This window comes from Phoca vitulina, unplaced genomic scaffold (genome assembly GCF_004348235.1).
Source record: "Phoca vitulina isolate PV1807 unplaced genomic scaffold, GSC_HSeal_1.0 scaffold5, whole genome shotgun sequence".
NCBI lineage: Eukaryota > Metazoa > Chordata > Mammalia > Carnivora > Phocidae > Phoca > Phoca vitulina.
The window spans coordinates 13,321,479-13,344,746 of NW_022589708.1; the positions used below are offsets into that span (position 1 = coordinate 13,321,479).

The 23,268-nt window shown below is 38.5% G+C and overlaps 1 protein-coding gene across 1 annotated transcript in view; it reads right to left on the bottom strand.

Annotated features, from left to right (window-relative positions):
- RAP2A (RAP2A, member of RAS oncogene family) overlaps positions 1–22,880 on the bottom strand; it is a 34,445-nt gene extending 11,565 nt beyond the window's left edge. The window contains exon 1 of the mRNA XM_032402727.1: positions 22,510–22,880. Coding sequence (XP_032258618.1) covers positions 22,510–22,823 — 314 coding nt within the window. The 5' untranslated portion in view covers positions 22,824–22,880. The remainder of the gene's footprint in view (positions 1–22,509) is intronic.
- Positions 22,881–23,268: the final 388 nt, after the last annotated feature.

Here is a 23,268-nt window from a genome sequence, read left to right on the forward strand (position 1 = left end):
CCAAAAAAGCTGAAAACTTATGTCCACACAAAAACCTGCACATGGATGTTTATAGCAACTTTATTCATAACTGCCAAAACTTGGAAGCAACCAAAATGTCCTTCGGTAGATGAATGGATAAATAAATTGTGGTCTATCCAGACAATGGGATTTCATTTGGCATTAAAAAGAAATGAGGTATCAAGCCATGAAAAGAAAGGGAGGAATACTAAATGCACATTACTAAGTGAAAGAAACCAATCTGAAAAGGCTACATACTGTATGATTTCAACTATATGACATTCTGGAAAATGCAAAACTATAGAGACAGTTAAAAGATCAGTGGTTGCCAGGAATTGGGATGGGGAAGGGAAGGGATAAATAGGTGGAACACAGAGTATTTTTAGGGCAGTGAAAATACTCTGTAGGATACCATAATGATGGATACAAGTTATTAAACATCTGTCTAAATCCACAGAATGTATAACACAGAGTAAACTCTAAGGTAAGAGTAAACACTATGGACTTTGGGTGATTATGATGTATCAATGTAGGTTCATCAATTCTAACAAATGTACCACTCTGGTGGGGATTGTTGATAATGGGGGAGCCTATGCATGTGTGGGGTCAGGGGGTTATATGGGAAATCTCGGTTTTTCCTTCTCTTTTCTCTTTGCCCACTTTACCAGGAAGATGACCACAACTGTGAGAACTGTGTGGCAGTGCAAAAGGCTATTAGCCAACTTTAATTAACATTGATAGAATACTCCACTCACTAAAAGCAGAATACAGTCCTCCTGAAGTGTGGGGAACAGTCACTAGGATAGACCATATTTGAGCTAATAAAAACTGTAACAAATGTCAAAGAACTGAAATGATACAAGATATGTTCTCAGACCATAACAGAATTAAATTAAAATCAGTAACAGAAAGATATTAGAAAATCTACAAATATTTGGAAACCATACACTTCTAAATAACCCATGGGTCAAAGAAGACATCACAAGGAAAACTAGAAAAGATTTAAGAGAAAGAAAATGAAAATATAACACACCAAAACTTGTGGGATACAGTTAAAGCACATCACAGAGAAAAATCATAGCCCCTCCTCAGGGGCTGACATTAGCTTTCCACTGTTAACCATATCATACCTAAACCTTTCTGTTTAGTTCCTCAGCTAGCCAAACTCTTGCCCTTCATATCTAATTCAACCTTACTTCCTACAACTTTCCAAAGAGAATCTTCTGCTCTAAATTCTGTTTCCTTGTTCACAGCGGTCATTTAACCGTAGTGGCCCTCACCAATCAAATTGTTATTTTTATTATCTTTTGATTTTTTTCAAGTTTTTATTTAAATTCCAGTTAGTTAAAATACAGGGCAATACTAGTTTCAGGTGCAGAACTCAGCAGCTCATCACTTCCCACCAAATTCTAGCTACCACTCAAAGCTCAGGTCAAATTTCATCTCTTTTAATAAATATCTTCCCTTACTTTTGTAACAAATTAGCTCATTTGTCTGAACTCTCATTTACATTTTACACCATTAAGAATGTGGGGTGCACAGATTTTCATTAATGTATCTCTTGAGTATCCACTAGGCATTGTGTGAGGGACTAGGGATATTAGACAAATGAGAGGTCCCTGAAGTTTACATTCAAGTTGGAGGAAACACTATAAAACAGACAATATAAAGATCGTGATGGCTGTTATGAAGAAAACCGATCGTGATTATTATATAGTTAACCTGGGCAAGCCACTATTAATTACCCTGGGTGATTAAAGAAGGCATTGTGGGGAAGATGAAACTGAAGCACAAGCTTGAAGATAGAAAGTTGAATGAACCATGGGAAAAACCTGGAATTAAACATTTGAGACAGAAGAAAATATAAAAGATAGGCAGTAGGAAAGAAGCAGGCTTATTCAGGAACAAAAAGGAGACTGGCATGGTTACATCATAAAGAGCAAGAGGAGAGAGTATGAGGGATCAAAAGGCCCGAGGGCCACTATTCTAAGAACAGGAGAAAACCACTGAAGGCCATTCAGCAGGGAAGTTACAAAGCATGTGTGTTAGAGATCAGTGTGGCTGCAGGGAAGTTACAAAGCATGTGTGTTAGAGATCAGTGTCGCTAACAGGCAGAGAATGGATCCGGGGGGCACAACAGGAGCAGGGAGATAGGAGACACCTGCAGTGTTCTGGGCATGAGACAACAAGCACTCGAACTGGGATGATGGCAATGACAATGGAAAGAAAGAAGATATAAAATATATTTGGAGTTTGTACCGACAAGATATACTAATAGACTGGTTGAAAGACACAGGGCAGGCCGTGGTTTTGGCAAAGAGAAATCAGAAATGATTCATAGGTAAGCTATTGTTTTTACAAGTATACTTTTGTCTCACGACTAAGAACATAGGACCCCAAAGGGAACTACCATATGCCTATTACCCTGTTTCTAATACGCTTTCACTGTGACCATGTTTAAAATGATCTTGGTTATCAAATCACTACTGCTTACTAAGAAGATTTTGGTTTATCATGGAGTTCTTTTTTTTTTTTTTAAAGATTTTATTTATTTATTTGAGAGAGAGAGAATGAGAGACAGAGAGCATGAGAGGGGGGAGGGTCAGAGGGAGAAGCAGACTCCCCGCTGAGCAGGGAGCCCGATGCGGGACTCGATCCCGGGACTCCAGGATCATGACCTGAGCCGAAGGCAGTCGCTTAACCAACTGAGCCACCCAGGCGCCCTCATGGAGTTCTTAATAAGCATTAAAGATCACCTCCTCTTGGCTTCAAGTTTACAAAATGATTATTTTCCCGGAGAATTAGCTACTTCTTTTTCCTATAAAAGTTTTATTTTTAAAATATCCTACTCAGGTTATTCACTTCATGTTTACCTTAATATTTTCTGGATTTCCACCTATCATTTACTGACTATACCTGTGAGTTTCTTTAAAGATGTATGTTGTCTCCAGAGACAAACTTTTCTTTCACTGTTTAAGATAAAAATCATTTGCCACTCAAATTGGTCTTCGAAGGTCTTCCTATATATTCTCAAATTATTAATAAAAAGAGAATGATATTTTAGCTTTCAACTCTTACCAAACACTTGGACATTTTATTTCTGAAAGTTTGTGAATGATAATTACGCAACACTATAAATGTACATTTTTTAGCTCTTTCTAAATTATTACTTTATTAAAGTCTTTAAGAGTCTTAGAAAAATATATTAAATAGGACACAAAAAAGAACTCATCATAAAAGGAAAGGTTAATGAACTGGACTTCATTAAAATTAAGAATTTATGGTCATTAAAAGAAACTATTAAGCAAGTGAAAAGGTGGGAAAAGGTATTTGCAACACACGTATCTAACAAAAATTGGGAAAAGGTATTTGCAACACACGTATCTAACAAAGGACTTCTATCCAGAATGTATACAGAATTTCTACAAGAGAAAACAACAATACAGTTTTTAAATGGACAAAACACTTGCAGGTATTTCTTTTAAGAAGACACCCATCATCATTAAGTATGTGAAAAGGTGCTCAACATCATCACATACCAGGGAAGCAAAAACTAAAACCACAATGAGGTACCACTAGAATCTTACCAGATTAGCTAAAATTAAAAAGACTGACAGGATCCGTGGAAGAGGAAATTGGTACAGCTACTTTGGAAAATCACTTGGCAGTATTTAGTACTGCTGAACGTATGCATCTACAACCCAATAATTCCACTCCTAGGTATACACCAAGAGAAAGTGTCCATGTATGCAGAATCTTCAAAGAGGCATTAATCATAATAGCCCCCATCTAGAAACTACCCAAATGCCCATGCGCAGGAGAGAGAGTGAAACCATGGTGTATACATACAAGGGGACTACTGCAGCTCAGGGAGGAATTACCTGCTGCTATATGTAACATGGATGACTCTCACAAAGAGGATGCTGAAGGACAGAAGTCAGCAGCTCGGGAGTAGACACAACTCATCTGTGTTGGTCTCTCAGTATGGAAGTGACAGGGACGGAACATGAGGGAAACTGCTGTTACTTGAAATGTCTGTCCTGCCTCTTCATCTGGGATTTGTCCAGCTGGACCCCTAAGATGGATGCACGTTACGGCACAGAAGTGATACCTCAATAAAAAAATAAATTGAAACTGCAAAAAGAAAATCAATAAATAATTATCTAAATGATTTCCTCATTAAAATAGGAACAGAAAATAACCTTCAAGACAAACTGAGTGAGCATGCATGTTGGCTACGGGGTTTAAGGCACATAAAGCGCATGATTCAGTCGATCAGTTAAGTTTATTACTCAGCTGAACGCTGCTAATCAACTTTAAATTTCCTCCAGGTTCTATGCTGTTTAATTTATATTCGAAACTGGCTGAAGACTGAAAGCGTAAGGAATACTAATACTGAAGTACATGTCATTGGAAATACAAATGATGATAATTTTGAACATTTTCTTCACTCTCCGATCTATAAATTGGATTCATCTGACCACAGTTCTTTTCAGGCTTATCAAGATAACCACAGCACTTCAAATACCTCTATTAAAAAGAAAAAATACAGGGATGACTACACATTTAATTTGGCTTTTTATTTATTAGAAATGGAGATTTTCTACCCCAATAATGTGTTATTTGTAAGGAAGTGTTTACAACCAGAGGCCTAAAATCTTGTCACTTAAAAACCAAATGCAAAAAATTATCTGAATAAACCAGTTGATTCTTATTTTTTTTTTAAAGCGCAATATTCACGATACCCAAAATAAGGTAGAAGAAAGCAGTGATTGGTCTTTGATACTTTAATGTGTAGCTAAATTTCAATCTGTATTTTAATATATATTCAGTCACCAAATCAAAATATATCATTTTAAAAATCTGTCAGCAAAGTATGGGTCTTCCTACATAATTTAAATAGCAGGGAAAACTCAAGCTTGGATGCATATATGAAGAACACACAGCTTTCATCTATCAAAGGAACAAATGTGTTCAGACATAAAACATGCGTTTTACCTTTAGTGAGAGTTGCAATCTGAAACCTGTGCATTTAAAAACAGGTCTAACTATTGTACTTGAAGAGACTACACTGAGTCAATTGCTCAGGAATAGCAAGTTTTCTGAACTGTTACATACATTTTTACCAGGTTAAGTTACAGAATACATCTTCTTGGCACCTCTTCATTTCAGAATTTCTGACAAAAATGTTTACGAATGAAAACTCCCATGTCTCTGGTACACAGTTAAAGATCAATTACAAATACTGTTTAAAAGCTACTTTTGAATGAAGAAGATTTAAAGATGCAGCAAAGCGGGCGCCTGGGTGGCTCAGTTGGTTAAGCGACTGCCTTCGGCTCAGGTCATGATCCTGGAGTCCCTGGATCGAGTCCCGCATAGGGCTCCCTGCTCAGCAGGGAGTCTGCTTCTCCCTCTGACTCTCCCTCCTCTCATGTGCTCTCTCTCATTCTCTCTCAAATAAATAAATAAAATCTTTAAAAAAAAAAAAAAAGATGCAGCAAAGCTATGAAGAGCTAAAACTTTTTAGGAACTTTTAAATGATGAATAGGGTAGTATTTGTCCTGGGAGATTGTTCTACGATTGTAGTATAGGATATCAAAACATTTCTACTTTCCAAGTTACAATACAAACAGCACCAAATAAAACTGAAAGAAAAAGCTAACCTCAAAACCCAACACATTGGATGTCTAGAAAGCTTGGTTTCTAGACAAGAGAATTAGGATTTCTTCTCTCCAGCAATAAAGACCTTGGGGGAAGAACACATCAGTTACGCATGGTGCTATAATTGGTTGGTTCAACCAGCGTAAGACCAACTGGTGGTATCTATTAAAGAGGGTTTTTTTGTTTTTTTTTTTGAACCAGGAGAATAACAGGTGACAGATGGAAAACGCAACACCAAACAAATGCACAATGAAAGAGCTGTAAACTACCACTATTGGCAGAGGTTAGGGTGCCCACCAGCAGCCAAAGGAGAAGGATGAGCTACAGACACTGATTCAAACCAACACCGAAGTAAAAGAAATTAGAAACAGTTGTAAAAAGTCTCTGTGGGAGCCAGCAAGGAAGAATGGCTGGTGAGCACAAAGTCTTCAGTAGCCTTTAATAGTCATCAGGTTTGGGATAAGGGGCCGTAACAGGTCTAGTACAGTGAGTACAGAGGATGGGGAGAGCAAGCATTAGTGGATGTGAGAAAATCTGTCCCTTCACTTTCATTCCTGCTACAGAAACCCTTGAACTATGCAATAGTCTCCTAGCTGATCCCACCTCCAACTCCTCACCTCTGTATTCTATCCTTTATGCCACCGCCACAGTATTTATCTTAAAACATTGCACACAGTTTTCTCCCCATCCCCCTGAACCCGCTACCTCAGGAAAAAAAAAATGTGTTGGCTTTGCAATGACTAGATAAAGCTTATCCCTAGGCTAAGAGTCAAGGTCAACCACAATTTGGCCCCTGGCTAAAATCCTAATGGAGTGCATTATTATAAGGGAGAGAAAACTGCATTTGGATTTAGGGGACCTAGAAAAAGCCCAGCTCTGCTCCCTTGGATGTCAGGTGACCTTTCTGAGCTGCAGGTTCCTTATTTGTGACACAGAAATATTAATGATACTCAGGCATTATGTTGAGGAGCACGACGGTGGTGATTTTCCTAATAATAGCTGGCATCTGTAGACAGCTTAGGTGCCAGACACCGCTAGGCAGTTTACATGAATTAGCCATGAAAGTATTATGGATACTGTAAAATACTACAGAAATGCTAATTATTCTTTTCGAAATTCGCTCAAACCATCTGTTAGTTAAGTCAGTTCTAGAATCTTAATTGTGGTGATAGATCTGTAAAAAACGTACGAAAAATGTTACATAAAATCTTCTCTCCTCTATCTCTGGCTCCCGTTGGTCTGGCAAGCATGAGTCAATCTAACCGTCTATGGAAGACCGTTCGATTTGAGAAAAAAACAGGATAAATGTGATTCCTTCTACTATCAAAGGCTGACAATTTCCCATCTTCTCCAAACAGAAGTTATCTTTTCTTATTCTAGTCATCTTCTCACTCCAAACACTGCTAAGTCATTAGATATGAGCCATGGCTCAGCCCTAGTGAGATAATGAAAGAAAACAGAGAACAACACAAAACAAAACTCCGAAGAGAGTTAGGAGCTCTGGGATAAAGTCTGGTGTCTGCTTCACACCAGCCGTGCTCCCTTTGCAGTCAGATCTGGGCCCTCAGGAAAACAAGGGCTAGGAATGTTTTCTATCTACGTACCTCTATCGCAGTGCTGCAATCAATTCTTCTATAAACATGCAAACAGAGGAGTACATAAAATGAAGATCTTCAAATACAACAGTTTTTGCATATAGACCACAGTGGAAATGTCACAGAAACAATATCCCTGGTCACCAGTCTGAGAAAAGCATTTTTGGATGAACACTATCCAGAATATTTTATTTTTTATTCTTTATTATACCTTGCATTAGATACTGAAATGCTTCATCTGATTCGTGGTGGGGGGGGGGGAGGGTGTCTCCAGATATTTGGGAGGAAAATGGCCAAAATGCAGAACGTAATGACCTGAAGGGACCTATATTCATTAATTCAACAAACTTTCTATGTGCCAGATGCCTGATAATCAAAATCAAAGCAGTCTACCACCAAATAAATACATGGAAGGAAATTTTTTTGTTAAATTAGATGGCAGTATGTCAAATATACTTAAGATTTTCTGCTGAAACTAAACTTTAATATGTTATATTTTCTTTTTTTTTTTTTTTTTAGAGGAGGGGGAGGAGAGGTTGGTGGGGGAGGGGCAGAGGGAGAGGGAGAGAGAGAGAGAGAATCCCAAGGAGGCCCCACTCCCAGTGCAGAGCCTGACGTGGGGCTGGTCTCACGACCCTGAGATCAGGACCTGAGCCGAAATCAAGAGTCAGAAGCTTAACCGACTGAGCCACCCAGGCGCCCCTAATATGTTACATTCTCAATAAAATCAAATGTGATCTTCAAAGTTAATTATGTGTGGGTGGGGAGAGTAAAATGACACAGGGCAGATAAAATGTGAGGGCAGATAAATGTGAGGCCAGGTGGTAGGTGCTTACATCAATTTGCCACCTCTTAAGAGTTAAGATACATCAACTCATTGATTCACTTATCATTTATCTTTAATATTTTTTAAAGATCTTCACAGAGAAATCCAAAAGATCAATAGTACTCTTTTATCAAAATAACTGCTAAAATAACATGTGTACCTAAAATGTTTTGTTGTTTCAGATAACTACTGCTGCATAAAAAACCACCCCCAAAACTTAATGGCTTAACATAATCATTTTACTATTTTTCTTTTTTTTTTTTTTAAGATTTTATTTATTTATTAGAGAGAGAGAGCACAAGCAGGAGGAGTGGGAGAGGGAGAAGCATGCTCCCTGCTGAGCAAGGAGCCCGACGTAGGGCTCGATCCCAGGAGCCTGGGATCATGACCTGAGCCGAAGGCAGACGCTCAATCGACTGAGCCTCCCAGGCACCCTCATTTTACTGTATTTTATGATGGTATGGGTCAGGGACTTAGGCAGAGCTCAGCTGGGCAATTCTGCTGTTCCCCATGGCACTGACTGGGAACAGTCAGTGGTGTTCAGTTAGGGCTGGGCTGAACAGAGGGTCGAAGATGGCCCTCACCACAGGCCTGGAATGCTGGCGGGCTGGCTACTCTCCATCGTAGTCTCAGCCCTCTTTATGGGATCTCCAGCAAGTTGGCTGGACTTCTTTCATGGCAGCTCAGGGCTCCAAAAGACCACAGTGGAAGCTGCTTAGTCCTCTTAGTGACTAGGCCCAAAACTTGCTTAGCATCACTTCGGCCATCCTCTGTTGGTCAAAGTAGTCACCAGCCAGCCCAGACTCAAGGGGAGGGGAGACAGAGCCTCCTCTCGATGGGAGTTGTGTAAAGACTCTGTAGCCATCTTTAATCCAGCGTGTTTAGAAAAAAATGTCATCTTTAAAAACGGAATAAAAGTCCCAGTTTATCAGGATTTGTTGACCCACATCAACAAATGCAATACAAAAGGATGTTGGTCAAAAAAACAGACTCTATATAGACTAGATATCACAAAAATATATGTAAAAATGGGATTTAAATGGTGATAGATTCTAAAAACAGGGAATTTGAGGTAAGAGTCTAGAATGACCATATAATCTATTGCCCAGAGATACTCGAGATGGAAATGGGCACTGTACAAAAATGTGCCACAGCAACAGACACCTGAACTGCCCCAGGTAAACAGAGACACGTGGTCACCGCTGGAAAAAAGGGACGAGATCAAAACAGTGATACTTAATCAAAGGAAAAGATGCATGGGATTGTTTGGAGCCAATCAGTATGGCCAAAAAAAAAAGCTTCCAGACTTGTTATTTTAATAGGATGTGTTGATGAGAGCCATGGACCAAATCTCCTTCCCCCAAACAACCCTTTCCTTCCATCAGTGTCCAAGTGTTTCCCTCAATCAAAACAGATGACCTGTTCAGAAAGACCTTAGGAATAAACACTGTCTGTCATCAAGGGCAGCCTTTCAAATGTATGTACCTCTGGGAGGTATCCTCCCATAATCAGGGCGCTGACATGTTAGGCACGGATGGGAACAGGCCACACCGGCTGCTTCCCTCAGGGTAACTGCTGCTGGTGGGCACAGCATTCACCCTGCTGAGCCCGCACGCTGCCGGAGGGTCCTTCCCACCCAGCGCTCCGAAGGGCAGCTCCATCACTGAGATGAATACTCTGTTTAGAGCCTTCCTCACTAAGGAACCAGCACGCTGAAACTGGTTAATGTCCATTTGAGAGCAAGAACAGACATTTTTTTTTATGCAAACATTACTGCTCCTCAATGCAAGACCACTGGAAAAAAAAGTTCTGTCTCATTAGTAATATTATATTAGTCAGTATGCACGAACTGAATTAACCACGGAGAAATTCTTTTCTCATCCCTTGCTCTTCAAAATAAACTAAAAAAAGTTATCTTAATTTCCAGTTAGCTTTCATGTATGTGTGCATAAATGTATTTAACTATTTTCTTACCACGGGCATCCAGCCCTTCACTGTACCAACATCACCGGTGGCCAAAGTTTGTTTGAAGTGTTGGTTCAAAAGCAGATAAAGAATAGTCTTGACTGTATGTGGATCATTTGGGTGTGGGGGGGAATGATATTTTGGACAGTATAATTTTATATACACTGTAGTTGGATATTTACTTTGCTAAATGCAAAAACAAAAAATGATATAAAGATAAAGCTTATTTTTTGTTTCTTAATCTATATTAGATTATCCTTGATAATCAACTTTTATCTTTAGCTAGGCTCCCAGCTATCTTCCCTGACGACTAGCTATTCTGTTTTTTTCTCAATTTTCCACAAATCAGTTTCCTGTTCTAATGCTTTCTAAAATAACAATTCTGCTCAAACCATTCTATAACCAAATACAAACAGAAACTAAGATTTCATTTCCAGGGAGGATCGAAATATACTAAACATAACAAAGTGAATGTACCATTGTGGGCACTACTCTTATAGACAAATTTTTCATTTCTACAAGTTACAATGCACGAAAAAGTCCTTAGAAAAGGTGGCCTAGTAAAAGCAATGTTTTCCGGTGGAAAAATATTTTGAAACTTAGAAATCAAATTGTTTTAGAGAATGCATTTTGTCCCTCTCTCTATATACCATCAACTCAACACTGTCAAATATATATTCACTTACAGAACATTTTGGCATACCAGAAGGACAGATACCACCTTGTACTGATTTTGCATAACGCCCAGAGCAATGTTATGCAAATGAAGTGAGTTAAACTATAGTATTTAATGTTGACAGTGATGACTTTTATACAAAGACAGATAAAACTTCTGAAATCAATTTATTAAAAAGCTGTCAACATATTTCTCTCTCTACACTAGCCATCTGTCTTCTGTCTACCTATCTAAACTGGCCATATAGAGTGTTAAAATTGTCTTCACCCCCTGTACAGTTTTTGGTATTCATAAAAAGGTCTATTATCATTATCAACTTAAAGACGTGTTATTTAACAAATACTTATTATATGTCTCATCACTTTTTATAAAGTACTCCTTATGCTTAAAACACATGTACTAAAAATCATCACAATTCTTTGTGAGTCACAAAAACACACTGTCACCATTTACAGCCAACAGAGTCTCTACGGGAAGGCAAAGACAAAACACTCAGGGTCTATGCTAAATTTCTATAACATACCGTACTAGCAACTTCAGACACAGACGAGAAAGCAGTGGGAAAAAAAATGGAAAAACACTACCAGATTGGCTATATAGTTTATCTAGATATGGTAAGGCAATCACAATTGAGTCTAATTCTTAAGAAATCATGTGGCAGTACACTGTTTTATAAAGTCAGATAAATGCTGGAGTTGCATTCCTGTGTGTGTGATTTTTGGGGAAACTTTACTACGGATATTTTAGGGTTACTACGTAAAGAAACACTACATTCATTATCTCGTTAGTATTATACCCATATTACAGAAGTTGAGGAAGTTGAGGTGCAGATAATGTTAACTTGCCCCAAATCATGTGACTAATAAGTACCGCGAATCAGCTTTAACCGGATTAACACTGTCTTCATAAATAAGATCAGTATGTGTGGTAAAATAAAATAATAAGTTAGAGCAATTATCATATATGCAGTATTTGTTATAATCACTGGAAACCTAACGATGGATGTATTTAGAACTTAGAATAAAACAACAAAATTCTCCATCCCAGAATAGAGAAAAACACTCTCCAAGATTTCATTGACAGAAAGCTGTAAAGATACCTAATAAAGCAGAAAATACTAATATGTACTGAATTATTAATATGATGTAGTATTTCCACATCTGAATTATTAATTTTTAAGGGTTGCTCCTAGAAAAGAATGAGAAATAACACTCATAAATGCTTTAAGTAAAGGTTTATGACCTTTCTCTTGGGTAATTCTACTAAGTGATATTAAGATATATATAATTATGGTCATCTTCATCTATTTTTACTGTTAAAGGGAGAGCTGAATCAATGTCATCCTGGACAGATGCACCAAAGCTCTAATAAAGATCACTTTCCCAAATCTCCTCAGCAACCTGTTGTAGTGATGGATAATCCTTGTTAATAAGCACACATCCCGGGCTGAATCCTACTACATCTCTTTCTGTTTAAAGTCTTCACAAGGCAGGACCTCTCCTGCCTTACCAGAATGAATAAAATTCCACGACAAATGAGAAATAGGTCCCCATATTTCTAATATGCACAACTAACAGAAATAAATGCTTCTTCAAAGATAGACTTTACATGTCTTTTTGTTTAGTGACTAAATGTTATCTTTCTTTGTAATGGAGAGTGCATTTACTAACTCATGTTAGGAAGCACTTCATTTTGTAGCGTTTATATAGGGTTGTTGGAAACTGGAAAAGCAGGAAAAGATAAATGCTGTTTCCAACAATTACAGAGATAGTTCTATTTATTTTCCTTAGAGTACAAATATTGTAGGATAGCAGTTGTCAAATTGTGTGTGATGAGATCAATTTAGTGGATCAAGAGGAACATTTAAAAACAATGAAATAAAATTATAAGAATAAAATAGAAAATATAATACAAGGAACATAACAAATTTAACTATTATTTCATGAGACTTGTATTTATGCTGTGTGTACCGTCACAATGTAAAATGTATTTCTTACTGAGGGCCATGATTAAGAAAATGTGAAAGCCACTGCTGAGAGAATACATAGAAGTAGGCAGGGAGATGTGTTATTTTTTTCAATACTTTGTTTTTTGACAGAAATAACAATTTTAAAAAAATGTGAGATACGGATGAAAGAAACTGAAAAAGACACAAATAAATAGAAAGATATTCTGTGCTCATGAATTGAAAGAATACTGTTAAAATATCCATACCACTCAAAGCAATCTACAGATTCAATGCAATCCCTATCAAAATCCCAAGGGCATTTTTCACAGAAATAGAACAAATCTAAAATTTGTATGGAATCACAAAAGACCCTGAATAGCCAAAGCAACTCTGAGAAAGAAGAACCAAGCTGGAGGCATCACACTTCTGATTTCAAACTATATTACAAAGCTACAGCAACCAAAACAGTATGGCACTGACATAAAAATAGACACACAGATCAATGGAACAGACTAGAACACCCAGAAATAAACTTATGCATACATGGTCAACAAATTCACAACAACAAAGGCAAGACTATGCAATAGGGAAAGGATAGTCTCTTCAGTAAATAGTACTGGAAAAATTGGACAGCTACATGCAGAAGAATGACCCTGGATCAATATCTCCACCATACACGAAAATCGACTCAAATGGATTAAAGACTTGAACATAAGATCGGAAACCACAAAACTCTGAAGAAAATATAGGGGGTAAACTCCCTGACACTGGTCTTGGCAGTGATTTTCTGGATGTGATACCAAAACAAAGGTAACAAAAGCAAAAATAAGTAAGTGGGACTATATCAAACTAAAAAGCTTCTACAAAGCAAAGGAAACCATCAACAAAATGAAAAGGCAATCTATGAAATGGGAGGAAATATTTTCAAACATAGATCTGATTAATATCCAAAGTATATAAAGCACTCATACAACTCAACAGAAACAAAACAACAAACAACCCAATTAAAAAATGGGCAGAGGATCTGAAAAGCCATTTTTCCAAAGAGGACATATGAATGGCCAACAAATACATGAAATGGTAATTTAATCATCAAGGAAATGCGTATCAAAACCACAATGAGATACCACCTCACACCTATCAGAATGGTAATTATCAAAATGGCAAGAAACAACAAGTGTTGACAAGGATGTGGAGAAAAGGAATTCTTGTGCATTGCTGGTGCGAATGTAAACTGGTATAGCCACCATGCAAAACAGTATGGAGGGTCCTCAAAAAGTTAGAAGTAGAACTACATATGACCTAGCAATTCTACCTCTGGGTATTTATTCAAACAAAATCATTATCTCGAAGAGATATCTGCACCCCATGTTCACCGAAGCATTACTTACAGTGGTCAAGACATGGAAACCACCTAAGTGTCCATTGATGGATGAATGGATAAAGAAAATGTGGTATGTCTGTCTGTAAACACATATATCCACACAGACACACAAAAAGAATATTATTCAGCCATAAAAAAGAAGGAAATCCTGCCATTTGAGACAAAATGGATAGACCCTGAGGACATTATGCTAAGTGAAATAAGTCAGAGAAAGACAAATACTGTATGAGCTCATGTACACGTGGAATCTTAAAACAAAAGAAAACAAAAACCTGAACTCACAGAGAACAGATAAGTGGTTGGCAGGATGGGTGGGTGTGTATGTGAACACGTGCACGCGTGCATGTGTGTTTGTGTGTGCGTGTGAAAGAGAGAGAGAGAGAAATGGGTGAAGGTAGTAAAAAAGTACAGATTTCCAGTTACAAGATAAGTAAGTCCTGGAGGTTTAATGTACAGCACGGTGACTATAGTTACAATATTGTAGTGTACATCTGAAACCTGGTAAGAGAAAATTGTAAAAATTGTCATCACACACACACACACACAAAATTGCAACGATGAATGGTGATGGATGTTAACTAAACATATTGTAGTGATCATTTTGCAATGTATATACATATCAAATTATCATGTTTTATGGGGAGTGACACTTCTAAATGTTTTAAATAAATTTTACAATGTTTCTCTTGCATAATTCTAAGTGGAAAAAAAACTAAATACGTTGTATGTCAATTATATCTCAATAAAAATCAATTTTTTAAAAACACAAAAATTATAGATTATATTTGCCCTTAAAATATCAGTTTTGGTATGTTTTCAAACCTTAAACATATTAAGAAAGATTATTAGAGAAAGTAAAAAACAGAACAAAGCAAAAACAATAATCTATCCAATTCTGACAGTGAATATATTTGAGCATTTTGAGTAAAAAGAATGTATACTTTACAAGTGTACTTAATTTACACACTGTCATCTATTTTAAATAGCTTATTCAGATAAGAGTTTTCAGCAATGTGCAGTATCTTCAACATTAAGTAATAAAATGAATCAGATTCGAAGACTCCCAATGTTGCTTTGTTACTGGACTTACCAAACCATGATTTCAATACAATATGCTGCTGATATTTGATTCAGATACCCAATAATTTTATTTTGACTCACAGGCCTAAAAAAATTTTTTTTCACAGTTGTGACCTTTAATATAAACTGAAATGTATTAAAAATCAGGCTCATGTAGGTATTTTATTAGGGTTTTCCTACAAGAATAAAAGGTGAAATAGTTGGAATATTGGGCCCAATAGTTCCAAAGAGATTTCAATCTTTTGGAAGTATAAAGTTAAATCTATTGAAAGAGTATTCGGTATATACCATGTTAAAATCTTCACAACTAGAGATATGCTATTTTTAGATATTTTGATAACCTTAAACTTTACCAACATATCTACATTTTACTTACACACTTTATGGAAATGTAGATGTCTAAGATCATCGCATTACCATTACTGCTATTATTCTACTGAAGGGCATAGTTTGATCTGGTAAAGCATAACGGTATGTTTAAGAAACTTAACTTTTCTCTGCCAGGCTGAGAATAATTTTTAATATAATTAACCACAACTGTGAAAGTAAGAAATAAAAAGTATTTCTGCACACTCTTAAAATTTCATGATGCATTTCCTATGGAAATAATATCTCTACATTTATACTTTTGTAATTATTCTGTCTCCATCAGTTTTATCTCATATTAGAGGCTACTCATATCCAAACCCAGATATTTTTCCAAAAAAACTGTAGAGTACTTACAATTCTTTTTATTCCATAAGCCAGAAAAATATAAGTACATAAGAAAATAGTGGGTAAGAACAGAGAGAGAGAGAAAAACAGATAACAAGGAAAAGTGAAAACAGAAGCAAAAAAGAAAAACCCTAGAGTAGAATCACACATCCTTCCCCAGGGGCTTAGGTTTGAAGACAATGGCTAAGGAAAAAACTGTGTAACCAAAATTACCCTTGATAAAAAAAAACAAAACCTCATGAATTAAGTATGGTGTACATGCTTTTATGTAAAGTTCATTGCTTAGAAATATACATAAATGTATAATCTATGCATTTTAGTGTGACATATATAATTTAGTGGAAGAGGACCCAGAGAAAACACTCAAATGTATTACTAACTGGAAAACTTTAACAAATAACAGGATTCCAACTTAGTTGGGTCTTCCTGTTGGCTGAGTCATCTAGAGACATTTTATCAGTTCCTCCACCTTCTCCTTAGTGTTTACCTATTCATTACTCCACCTTTTCCTAAAGGAGCGCTAGAGAGTCAACATCATCCACTTGCCTGGCGACCTTAATATTTCTCATTGGGTGGTCAGTGAGGTCACCTTCAAATCATCCATTTGTTCCTGCCGGAGGAGTTATATCAATATGCAGGGACAGGCGATGTATTTTGTCTGTGTGCAGTAGTAGAACGGTTGGCTACTTAAATTACTTTTGCCCCCTCTCCCTTTAAAAAAAAAAATTATAGGAATGATCCCTCTGATTATAGATTTCATTGACACAATTATCACCAAATCTTAACTAGACAAGATTTGCGGGTCACAGGCTGCTCATTCGTTAAGGCTCATATTGAACCCTACCTCTTCCCTCATGGCGCCCACTAGAGAGAAGTACCAACAGCATGTTAGAGCCGAAGGGAGATCATCTGCTCCATCTGCAAAGCGAACTTAAACAATTCCAATCTCGGGATAGCAAAGAGAAAGGCACAATATTGTAATGTTCTAATTTCATAATGTGGCAAATACAAGTTTCCCCTTCAGGAAGACAATACTTGGGGCTATAAAAAGTGACTCATGGCTTCTAGGTGCTCTGTACTTTGGAGGCCCAGCTTCCAATGACAATTTTGGTTACTAGAGGTATCAAACTGGGGAAGAAGGTGTTTGTGGAGGAAGGAGTGGTGGGAGACTCTAGAAATTCCACTTACTTGGGACAAACATTTGATGTATTCCCTGGTTTCGGCTCCATAGCACCAATCTGTCATGGGTCAAGGTCTGTGTAGCAATTGGCCACCTGCCTCTATTTTAGAGAAGGTTTTTATGGCTACTTATTGTGAGGAGAAAAAGTGCAAACGATCAGTTTGGTCACTTAAAAGTGATCGCTTAAATGATATAGAAATATTAGTAATAAAAGTAAAAAAAAAATAGTAACGAATTTCGCTTTGGGTAGTGCAAATCAGCTGCCTCTTCCCGTTCTCTTGTTCCCAATCTTAAAATGCCCCCCATGCCTTCTAGCCTATATAGTAATGCGTGAAGCCTCCTCTATGTATCTTAACAACTCTCAAGTGCTATCCTTGGCCATATTCATTTACAATTTCTATTTCTGGCCATATCCATTCATTTCCCTCTCTGTCTATTCTACCCAGGAGGTCTCATCTACTCTCCACATCTGAACTACAGGGAGGATCCTGAGTTCTTACATTCATATGTAAAGTGATCTTTCAGGTTTTATTCAAATATTCTAATTACTTATTAGGTGCATCTATACGGATGATTACCATCTCCAACACAGAAATAATGTCCCCCCATTATTCCTCTGTAATCCCGTTCACTCATGTTCAAAGTGTCCAAGGTTACATTTGACCCTCCCCCCCCAACTAAGTTTAATTCATTCTTTACAGTATTATTCGCATCCCTTCTTTCCTTTCTGTTCCTGCAGATACCATGCTAATTCAGAATCTTTCTACTTCACACAAAAACTAGGATAGATGATCACAATATTGCAGGATCATTCCCCCTAACTCTGGTCTATTGTCACCAAACCTTCTATCACATCATCTCCATGTTATCATTTCTATACCAATTTTGATCACGGTCCTTTACTACAAGATCAAGTCCAAACTGTTTAACCTTCTGTAACTTAGCTTTACATTTTTTAGCCTTACCTCCCTCCTTTCACACTTGTATATGAATTCCTAGTTCAGCCAATCTGGTCTATTTAACAGCCAACAAACACACTGTATGAGTTTCCCATGCCACTTCCTCCATCTGGAAGGCTTTGGAGCTCCTGATGCTTCAAGATTCTTATTAAATTTCACCCCTTCCGTTGTCACCCCAAGTAGGTACAATACTGTGAGAGAATGTTAGAGCTGAAGGGAGACCACCTACTCCACGTGCAAAATGGGACTTTTAAGAATCGTCTCCCTCATCTATAAAATTAAAATGTTCGGGGATACCAAGGCTAAAGGACAATAAAAATAGTTTTCTTTCCAAACACTGGTTTTCTTTCAACACTTTTTTCTTGAACGTTTCCTCTCTGCCAGGAGCTGTGCTAGCCACACAGGACTAGAGTTTAATGAGAAAGACCAACTGCACGTTTATCATCACACAAATAGTTCAACTTCGGTGAGTGCTACAAGAAGAGGGAAGTTCAGGGTACCAGAGAGGTCTGAGGTATGCATGGTTCAGGGAAGGCGTGAAGCATGACATTTCATCCAGTGTGGGAACACAGGAAGGAGTTAACTCAGCTTGGGAAGGGGAAGAAGGCTTCCCTGAGGAGGAAATCTTTTAAGTAGGGGTGAAAATGAGTAGGAATTAACTGCAAAAGGTAAATGCTACATGTACAAGGAAAGCCCAGACAGGTACTTTCAAGGAACTAAAAGCAGGTGTGGGTGCTGGAACCTAAGGGACGAGGAGATTGAAAAGGTGAGGCCGGAAAGGCAGACACGGGCAGGAGCATGCTGTGCCTCGGAAGGTCATGTAGAAGATTTCTGGGCTTTATTCTGAGAACAACAGGCCTTGAACGGCATGTTCCAAGCACTAAGTCAGGACCATGGCCTACCCGGGGAGGAATGGGAGGAGCAATTATGAAATCAGAAAAAATTCTAGTTTTATTTCAACTGAAACATATTCTATATCCCTATCACACTTCCTTGAGTGTGTGTTCTCATCTGAAGTCAAGCTGAAAAAGGAAAGTATGTGAATTAACAAATACAGCCTTTTTAGTTGGGCCACTTGGCTTGGACGGGAGGTAGTATAAGTAGATGAATGCCTCTGCACCTGTAAACACTTGAGGGAGGATGGGCTTGTTCCACATTTTCTAAGAGCACAACATTCCATACAAGAACAATCCAATAAAAAGCTCCATTTCACTGTCACTGGCCATGAATTGGTGCTATTCTTGAAGTTAAATCTTCAGTCTCCTCCCCTTTCCCATAAGGCCCTTAATAAGGGAAAATATTTTGAGAATATATGAGCAAAAGTTTTCCAAGGGTTGTTTTAATCCCAGTTGCTTTTTATTCTCATCTTGTCTACATCAGGCAATGAATTTCAAAAGGCAGTCACAAATTTATTTCCTCTAAAATTACATTTATATCAAGGATAAAATTTAAAGAAGGTAGGGTGACAAGGTTATTAATAAAAGAATAGCTGGAATTTTGGAGCAATTTCTGTGTTCAAGGTATTGTGTCGGACACCTTAAAATAAATTATCTCATTTAATCCTAATAAAGACTTTGAAGGGTGCATCTCATTCACAGATAAGGAAGCTGAGGCTTACTGCTTCCCTGCAATACATACACCTTAGACCCGTACTGCCCAATATGGTAGCCTGCAGCCACAGGTGCTTTCTGAGCACCTGAAATATATCTGAATTAAAATGTGCTGTGAGTGTAAATTACACAACAGATTTTGGAAAATTTAGAATAAAAAGGAAAGTAAGATATCTCAATTTTTGAATATTGGTTACACGTTAAAATGGCAAATAGTACATTAAAAAATGCCTTATTAACTTTATCTGCTATAATTAAAAAAAATAAGCTACTAGAAATTTTTAAATTACATATGTGGCTCACATTATACTTGTATGGAACAATGCCACCCTGGACCAAAAGCTGGGTATTGAATTTGCCAGTAAATAACAAGTTCAAAGCCAGCCTGGTATAGAAGAGTACATGGATTGTAACAGATCTTGGTTTAAATCCTTCCATCAGTGACTGGTCTTGGGTAAAATACCAAACCTCTCTGCACTTCACTTTTGTCACTGGCATTATGGTGATATTAAATACCCCCAAACAATGGCTGTAATATGTAAAGCAGCTAGTGGGCAGAGAGGAAGGAATAATTACTGAATACTTCCTATAGCAACTGCTTAATTTAAAAACTGATTCCCAAAAAGAACAGGAAATTTACTTATTTGAAAATCATGTTTTATTCTCAAGTGGGAGGAGTTAAATTACTAGCACATTTAATGCTTACTTTAGCATCATATAGGCATTATCTATTATCTTCTAATATACATAATATACACAGATCCTCTCTTTCTATGTAAGTTATTTATAATATGTTATAGGCTGGGAGGCCAGATGATAAAATTAGGGTGAGGTATATAATGTCAGAACACAGAAGGGCCCAAGGGGTCCTTACGGATACGATGGATGAATTCCAGTGAAAAGAGTTTATGAACTTGACGTCAGCTGACCCATGGTTTTTTTACATCAAGAACTGAGACTAGTGAGTAAAATGACACCTAGGCAAGTAGAATTTTACTTTTTTTTTTCTCCCTTGGTTGTGGTGCAAACAAATAAATAGTTTCACCATACCAAGTTTAGATTAGCCCACTATTAGTAATCTCCACTAAATCATGAGAAACTACAAAATCATGTGGACTAAAATATCTGAGGATATTTTGCCATATTCTGTCCCCTAGGCTTTTGTCAAGAAGTTTGCCCTTTTATCAATGTTTGAATTTTATGTATACACTTAAATGTAAAGTTTGGAGCAGCTGGGGCATTCATTTTATTATTTGATGTATGTATATGGCTTAAGATTGACATGTGACAATGTATTAGACTGCCCTGTTCTGTATTTTTTTTTTTTTAGTAGTATGGGGGGTGGTGTACTAATTAAGGATTTCAGTCACTGCAATGTAGCCCCTTAAGTATACATTTATTAAATTTAGCACCAAAACTGCTCGTTTGTTATCTACAGCAATTAACTTTAAGAAAATGAGACTGGAGAAGTAAAAAACTATCAGATTTACAGATCTTAGAACGGCAACAGAGACCATGAAAATATTCACTTTATTCTAGTTTGAGTTTTAGCAAGAAATAATATACAAAATTTTATTTTAGCTATTAAAGTGTATGCGCAATGAGTTAAAGGGGGATGGGGACAGGGCATCCCCTTTGATCATATGTTGCATTAAAAATCCACCTCTTGTAATGAATTTTTGAGTACCTACTGAGTACACATGACTTGGTCTTCGCTCTTTCAAAATAAGTGACTCTGACTTACAACATGATTGTGTCTACAGTTCACTTACAACTATCTTTCAGTAAATGTCTTCAAATTTAGGGCTAAAGCTAGAGTTAGGTAGGAAAAAAAAATTACACTATATCAAAATTATTAACAATTATTAGCTAATAAGAATCACAGAACAATAATGTGCAACTAGTAATTAGAAAAATTTGCTAAAACTTTGAACTGAGATATTATTACATTTTTGATGCTTGAAATTATAGGAAAATATATACTCATATTTAAGAGAAAACAAGTATTTTAAGCCATTTAAGCTACAAGCCATATTTTCAAAATGCACACTGTAAAAAAAAAAAAAAGAGTTTATATCAGGAAAAAGCTTGTTTGCATTAACTTTAAATTAGCTAATACTTGAGTTACACCTTTGAAGAAACTTCAGTTTTGTTTCCAGGAATGCTTTTTTCCCTTTCTTTCTTTTTTTTTTTTTTTTTGAGGGGGTAAGGCAGTTGGATTAAAAAAAAAGTTAAGCCGCATTCTTTAATGTAAATGGCATATCTGGGCTCCTATATGCTAATAACTCTCTCAACCTCACTGAACTGTTAGGACGTCTTCAAATAATTTAATGTCTTCAAAGTTTCGTCTTAATTGCACAGTTCATTTTTGTAAAACGCCTTGGCACCACTCAATCTTTTAAGAGAGGAGAAAGGTGTCTTTCCTCTGGACTTGACATTTTTACCATATATGTGTGAGCAATTTTGCTGTCAAGTATTGCCAAGGTAGATTTTTTTGTTGTTGTTCAATCTGAAAATGTCTCCACTATGCCTGCAGAGCTCCCCTCTTCCCAACACAAACCTACCCAACCCTTTCCCCCACTGCAAGTTTTAAACTTTGTTTCCTTTGGGGTTCTGCACAAGTGCTACTAATAATATCCAAGAGACAAAGAGCTGTGCTGTAGGTTCACGGGATGCCAAATTTGAGTTGTGAAACAAAGCACTCAAATTTGAGATTCAAGATGATGGTGGTGGTGGTGATGCTGGCAAAAAAAAAAAAAAATTATTACAGAGCATGAGACCCCCAGAGCCATCTCCCCAGACAGCTCCCCCTGTCCACGGCCACCCAGAGCACGGGGGAGTTCTGGCCCCGGGACGTCGGCTTGCCGGCAGCACCGCGAAGCCCCCTGCCCGCTCCCCCCGGCCCTCTCACCGCTTCACTCGGATGATCTGGTCCCGCATGGGCTTGATGTCCTGGAAGCTCTGCTGGTTGACGAGGCTGTAGACGAGGATGAAGCCCTGGCCGTTCTTGATGTACAGGTCCCGCATGGACGCGAACTGCTCGGTGCCCGCCGTGTCCAGGATCTCCAGCACCGACGGCGACGAGTCCACCTCGATCTCTTTGCGGTAGAAGTCCTCGATGGTGGGGTCGTATTTCTCGATGAAGGTGCCGGTCACGAACTGCACGGTCAGGGCGGATTTGCCGACCCCGCCCGAGCCCAGCACCACCACTTTGTACTCGCGCATCGTCCCTCCGCGGCCGCCGCCGCCGCCGCCGCCCGCGACATAGACCTACGCCCGCCGCGCTGCGCCCCCGGACCCTGCGCCGGCGGCCGGCCCCGCCGCCTCCCGCGGCCGCCCCCACCTCACGGCCGCCGCGACCCCCCGGGCGCCGGCGGAGGGAGCAGCAGCCCTGGGCATGGGCCGAGCCGGGCGGCAATGCGGCCCGCGGGCGCCGGCGGGCACTGAGCACGAGCAGCGAGCGAGAGCCGCCGGAGCCACCGGAGCCGCCCGAGCCGCGGGCCCGCAGTGCCACCCGCCCGCCCCGCCCCTCGCGCCTCCACGCCCAGCTCCCCGCCCGCTACCGCCGCCGCCACCGCAGCTTCCTCGGCTGCCGGAGCGCGCGCCCGAGCGGGAGCCGCAGCGCTGCCGGGGGCGGGGCTCGGCGGCACGAGGCGGGGCTCCGCGGCGC